This window comes from Syzygium oleosum, unplaced genomic scaffold (assembly GCF_021117445.2).
Source record: "Syzygium oleosum isolate NSW1041296 unplaced genomic scaffold, Sole_v2.1 Sole_v2.15, whole genome shotgun sequence".
NCBI classification, from domain to species: domain Eukaryota; kingdom Viridiplantae; phylum Streptophyta; class Magnoliopsida; order Myrtales; family Myrtaceae; genus Syzygium; species Syzygium oleosum.
Window position 1 is genome coordinate 6,379,125 of NW_026607499.1, and position 6,574 is coordinate 6,385,698.

Consider the following 6,574-nt stretch of genomic DNA (forward strand, 5'->3'; position numbering starts at 1 on the left):
GAAAAGAATCGAGGAACGTCTTGCAACTTTTCTACTCCGGCAGCACTAATCCGTCGAGGTTCCGACCCGCCTTTGCTCTATCTGCCAGGTCGAGACCGAGGGTCCGGTGGCAATGACTACAGCAGTATAACCGTCGAAAGAACTCGACCTCAAGGCGGTCGACGGAATCAGGGGAGGGGGGGGGGGAGGGGGGGAAACAACTCCGAGCAAATTTAACGAAGGAGTACGCGTCCTATCACTCGTTTCGATCGGAAAATCAGAATGTCCAAGGGGCGAAGGGAACCATTTTTGATGACGTCGGGGCCTCGCTCGGTACTTTTCTTCTAGGGAGAACACGAGACATTTCTTATTTTAACAGGAGCTGCGGATTAAAAAAAACCAAGAAAAGAAGAAAAGCAAAACGGGGAAAATCTAAGGCTCCGTTCGTTTGCCGGAAAATATTCTCCTTTTGGAAAATATTTTCCCGGAAGTCATTTTCCTGAAAAATGTTTTCCTGGAACACAATTTTCTTGTGTTCGGCTAAAATTTGAAAAAGTTTCGGAAAATATTTTTTGGTGTTCGGCTACCGGCAACCGGCGGCGGTCGGCGGTGGCGACCGCAGAACCATGGCGGCGATTAGCGGCGGCGCAGCGGCCGAGCGGCCACGGCGCGGCCGTCGCGGCGGCCGGCTAGCCGGCCGGCCGGCGGCGGTGAGCAGCGATCCACTTCCTCTCTCATGAAAATTTTTTTCCCTCTCATGGGTAATTTTGCCTTCACTTTGGGGAAAAATAATTTCATTTTTGTGAAAAGAGGAAATCATTTTCCTCAAAATAATGAAAAATTTAGGGGTGGGGAAGACCGGAAAACGCGAAAAATATTTTCCGGAAAAATATTTTTTCGAGAAACGAACAAAGCCTAAGGATCGGATTGGGACCCTACGACATTGTATGGCCATCACCATCTCGTCAGATCCGTCTCCTTGGGGTCAGGGTGGGGGGGGGGGGGGGCCCACGCCACTTCTAACGGTGTTCCCCTCTTTCCTTCCTCCCGCTCCCCAAAAACGAAAGAAAGAAAAAACCAGGAATTACATCAGCATCATCCGCAGCAGCGGCAGAAAAAAATATAGTCTTCTTCTTCTTCTTTTTTGGGTTTTCTTTCCTTTCTGGAGAGAGAAAGCGACTTTTAGAGAGCGAAAAACGGCTTCCCACTTCTCCACCAGCGGCAGTGTTAAGAGACATTGAAGGCGGCAGTGGTTCCTTTTACCACCCCCGCCCCACTCTCTCTTCTTTTTTCCCCTTTTTTTCTTCGCTTCTCTTCTTGGGCTGTCTCTCTGTCTGTCTCTGTCTCTCTCTCTCTCTCTCTCTCTGTGTCGAAAGATTTGTGATTTCGCCACCCCTTCGCGCTGAAGTTTGCGTTTTTTGCCGTATTTTGGGCCTCCCCCTCGCGTCCCCGTTCGTTCATTCCCGTTTTTCGACCCGAAAATCTTCCTCCGCATCTACTGCTGCTGCTGCTCCACTGTCCTTCCCTTCTCTCTCTCTCTCTCGCGCGCGCGAATCTGGAACTTGGGTTGTCCGAAAGATTCCGTCTTTACGCGGTACGAAGCTCGGATTGCTCCCCTCGCTTTCGCATTGACCCCGTCGCTCTCTGCCCCGATTGAATTTTGACCGTCTCGATTCCGGGCCGTTTTCTTTTCCTGGTGGGTCGTCTGTAATGTCGTTGATGCGAGCCGGTGTTTGTGTCTGTGTCTCTCTGCAGGTTTGAGTTGGGATTGACCGCGTGAAAGAGTGAAGTGAGATTCTGGGGTTGCTTGGATTTTACGTCAGAAAGGTGGGGATTAATTTGGATTGGAGACCGTTTTCGCGTTGAATTTGAATCCGCCGCCCAATGCCATGATCGGCGATTTCGAGCTCAGTGAGTTTCCAGATCTGAATTTCGTTGCCGGTTCTGTTTTATTGTTTCTGATGAATTCTTCAGCCAAGTTCTTTCTTTCTTTGTTTTTGAATTTGGTTTCGCGTCCTGGATAAGCTCAGTTGAAGCTGTGCTGTGGTTTTTCCAATGAGAAGACTGTACTTGTAGAATGCCGTGCTCTTTTTGTGTTCTTTCAGGTCTGCGATCTCATGTTGTTGTTGATTTTTGTGCATCTGTTGCCAGTAGTAGGGACAAAAACCTTGACGTGTACCCATCATGTCCTGTTCTCATGTCTGTGCCAGTGGGAGCATATAGAACACACTCATCTGGCTACTGTTTATCTTGTAGTATTCTGTTGATATCATGTTTGATTTTTGAAACTTTTTTGCTTGTTGAGATGCTGAAAGGCAGTTAGTTTCAGTTGTCATACTGGATAAGGCTTGTTAGATTGTCGATGGAACTTTTCTATTTTCGACAATAACGACACGTCGACGGAATTTACTTTGTTCCGCTTTCCCGGATTTATTGTTTCTATATATTCGCTTCATTTATGTGTCCAGGAAAACTGACGGAAATCGCAAAGTTACCTTACCTAATTTTGGGTTGTGCCTATTTCAGGATGATTCTCATAATTAATGTGGTCTAATGGGGCTTGACGCGTGTTGAGAATGGACACTGCAAAGATATGGATTTTCGAGAAGATAGTTCCAGGTTCGGGTCGTTACCAATCGCTACTTCGAGGACTATGTCTTCATCGTCTTCGACATTCTTCTCGGCAAACCAGTCGCCCTTTTTCTCTCCTAGTTCTTCGACATGTCAGAGATCCGGCTCTATAGGATCGGATGTTCTGGGTGGCAGATTAAAACACCGAACTTCTAGCACAGGAATTTCGGACCCCGAAGCTCTTGATGCAAATGTCCGATTTATTCTGTCCAACACATCACAAACGCCCACTGCTGGTATTTCTGGCGACTCCCATAAGTTTGACCATGTATCTAGTTCGACCGGTTTGTCAAACAGCGCTGTATCCATCTTCAGCAATGCCAATGACATAGTCTACTCTGGGCAGCGAGAGAAGCAGAGTAGGCATGGGAGAAGCCATGGAACTCCATTAACTCCAACTTCAGTCTCTCTCTCCACTAACAGATTGCGGAGCTGTGATGTCTTCATAGGTCTGCATGGTCGCAAGCCGTCATTGCTCAGATTTGCCAATTGGCTCTTTGCCGAGTTAGAGTGTCAAGGAATTAGCTGCTTTATATCTGATAGATCTCGATGTAGGAACTCTCGCAAGCATGGCATTGTCGAGCGGGCCATGGATGTGTCGACTTTTGGTGTCGTGATCTTAACCAGGAAATCCTTTAGGAACCCTTATACCATAGAGGAGCTGCGATTTTTCTCGAGCAAGAAGAATCTGGTCCCAGTATTTTTTGATTTGAGTCCAGGTGATTGCCTTGTCAGGGATATCGTCGAGAAGAGGGGAGAATTGTGGGAGAAGCATGGAGGAGAGCTATGGGTTCTCTATGGAGGTGTAGAGAAGGAGTGGAAAGAAGCTGTCGGTGGCCTTGCAAGGGTTCATGAGTGGAAGCTGGAATGTCAGGATGGTAGCTGGAGAGATTGCATCATAAGGGCCGTTACTTTACTGGCTATGAAGTTAGGAAGGAGAAGCGTTGCGGAGCGATTGGCTAAGTGGAAAGAGAAGGCGGACAAAGAGGAGTTCCCATTTCCTCGAAATGAGAATTTCATTGGTAGGAACAAGGAATTGTCTGAGCTTGAATTCATTCTTTTCGGAGACATAAGTGGCGATTCCGAAAGGGATTATTTTGACCTCAAGGCTAGACCTAGGCGAAAAAATCTGACGATTGGTTGGAAGAAGAGCAACCTTCTGGAGGAAAGAAGGAAGGAGCATCAGCTAGATGAAGCCAGCTGGAAGGGAAAAGAACCAGTCGTGTGGAAGGAGTCGGAAAAGGAAATCGAGATGTCCGGCTCAAACTTTCGCCCAAAACAGTACCAACCAAGGCAAAAACCAGGTGGAAGGTATGTGAAAAGAAAAAGATCTACGAAGATTTTGTACGGGAAGGGGATTGCTTGTGTTTCAGGTGACTCGGGCATCGGCAAAACGGAGCTCCTTCTGGAATTTGCTTATAGATACCATCAGAGGTACAAGATGGTCTTGTGGATTGGAGGGGAGAGCAGGTATATCAGGCAGAATTATTTGAACCTGTGGTCGTATCTAGAAGTTGATGTTGGGATTGAAAATACTCTGGAGAAAAGCAGGATCAAAAGCTTTGAAGAGCATGAAGATTCCGCCGTATCTACGATTCGGAGAGAACTCATGAGGAATATACCATTTCTAATTGTGATTGATAACTTAGAAAATGAAAAGGATTGGTGGGATCATAAGCTTGTAATGGATCTACTTCCTCGATTTGGAGGAGAAACTCACATAATTATCTCGACGCGCCTTCCTCGGGTCATGAATTTGGAACCTCTGAAACTCTCTTTCTTATCAGGTGTCGAGGCACTGCAATTAATGCAGGGAGGTGCCAAAGATCATTCACTCACTGAAATTGATGCCCTCAGAGTGATCGAGGAGAAAGTGGGACGATTGACCTTGGGTCTTGCTATAGTGGGATCTATTTTGTCAGAGCTCCCTATAAACCCTAGCAGGCTCTTGGACACCATCAACAGAATGCCCTTGAGAGACTTGTCATGGAGTGGAAAGGAACGAACTTTGTTGAGGCGGAACACTTTCATCTTGCAACTCCTTGAAGTATGCTTCTCGATATTTGACCATGCGGACGGACCAAGGAGCCTCGCTACCAAAATGGTTCAGGCAAGTGGTTGGTTTGCCCCAGCTCCAATCCCAATTTCCTTATTAGCCCTAGCAGCTCATAAGATACCTGAAAAGCATCAAGGTACTCGGCGGTTCAAAAAAATATTGTGCTCCTTGACTTGTTGCTGCACTTCATCGTACATAAAGAGATCGGAGGCAGAAGCCGCATCGATGCTGTTGAGGTTTAACATTGCGAGAACTAGCATCCGACAAGACTGCGTCCATTTTAATGAGCTTATCAAGCTTTATGCACGTAAGAGAGGAGTTGTAGGAATTCCGCAGCCCGTGGTTCAGGCTATAATCAGTCGTGGTTTTGTGTATGATTACTCGGAACATTTATGGGCAGCGTGTTTCTTGCTCTTGGGATTTGGTACTGATCCCGTAGTTGTGGAACTCAAGGTGTCTGAGTTGTTATATTTTGTCAAAGAAGTGGCTCTTCCTCTTGCGGTGCGGACATTCATCACATTTTCGCGCTGTAGTGCCGCCATAGAACTGCTGCGCCTCTGCACCGATGCTCTCGAAGCAGCGGACCAAACATTTGTTACTCCAGTCGATAAGTGGTTGGACAAATCACTTTGCTGGAGACCTGTCCAGACTAATGCTCAGCTCAACCCTTGCCTTTGGCAGGAGCTTGCTTTATTAAGAGCGACGGTGCTAGAAACCAGAGCCAAGCTAATGCTGAGAGGGGGACATTTCGACATAGCTGACGACCTGATAAGGAAGGCTATTTTTGTCAGGACTTCCATCTATGGTGAAGATCATCCGACAACTGTATCAGCTCGCGAAACTCTGAGCAAAATCACCAGGTTTCTTGCGACTATGCAAATCAATTCTTCTCCATAGATTTTTACTTTTCAGGCAAGCAAAGAAAAGTCAGATTAGATTCATAGAAGAGTATTTAATAAACCCGCTTTGAAATTCCCCTGATAAGTTTGTATACCGTTATCTTGTTATTCATAAGATGACTGACAAGTTCTCTGATTTGACCAGCCTTTTCGTCTTAAGATTCACTGGCCTCAGTTTGAGAGGAGGTTGTATAGCTTTTGACATAGAAAATTGTTGTTAAAGTCTTATACTAAGCTTCAAATCGTTTTTCTTGGTATCTGCTCTGAGAAATTTGTCTGTGCAAAGCAAAATGTTTTATTTTATTTCCTAGTAGAACCAGATTGAAGCACTTACATCAGCGTCAAATTTTTTTTAATCAGCTATCGACTTGCCTAAATAGCTGCTATGTATGCATATATTTCTTCCTGTATGGCTAAAGCTTGTTGGAGTCTCAATGGAGATTGCAAAGTAATTATGTGCATTCTTCGTTTTGCCTTGTTGAATCGGTCGTAAGCTTTTATAAATCAGTGATAGCTGATTATATGCAGATGTGAAGCTTCAGTTTCTGACAGAGAGGTGTTGAAGACAACAATAGAAATTTAGGGGAATTCTAGTGTGTTTCTTGGTGCATGCACTACGGGGTTAACTTTTTTCTTGGCGAGTTTCATTTTTGCAATTTCTTTTATTTGCAGAAATTTCTTAGTGTTCAAGAAGGTAGATAACCCTTCAATAGTTTTTGGAACCTACATTGAACAAGAACTCGAGCATTGCTGAGTTGTCATCTTGAAGCTGTAGCTCCAACCGGATCCCCAACCCTGAACTATATGATTAGTCTTCTCTCCTCTTTGATCCTGCATAAGATCGATTTGATCTGTTGCAGAACGTGTTCATGATTATTCTGTTAAAACTTGCCGGTAGAAGAACTATTTATCATCATCATGTTCGAGAAGTTCTAGAATTACAGATGAGCATTTGGGCCGAAAATTTGGCGTAACTACCTGTTATGTCAAAGGACAGATTCTGCAAATC

General features: G+C 45.3%; 1 protein-coding gene across 1 annotated transcript; it reads left to right on the forward strand.

The window, feature by feature from the left end:
* Nucleotides 1–1,296: 1,296 nt before the first annotated feature.
* Nucleotides 1,297–5,822, forward strand: LOC115675645 (uncharacterized). Its single transcript, XM_030598392.2, has 3 exons — nucleotides 1,297–1,573; nucleotides 1,735–1,890; nucleotides 2,506–5,822. Exon 3 carries the CDS (start codon nucleotides 2,573–2,575, stop codon nucleotides 5,561–5,563), a length of 2,991 nt encoding a protein of 996 aa, XP_030454252.1. The 5' UTR covers nucleotides 1,297–1,573; nucleotides 1,735–1,890; nucleotides 2,506–2,572; the 3' UTR covers nucleotides 5,564–5,822.
* Nucleotides 5,823–6,574: the final 752 nt, after the last annotated feature.

What these genes read in the sequence shown, in the direction of transcription:
- LOC115675645 (XM_030598392.2), top strand. Translation starts at nt 2,573, where the DNA reads ATGGATTTTCGAGAAGATAGTTCCAGGTTCGGGTCGTTACCAATCGCT.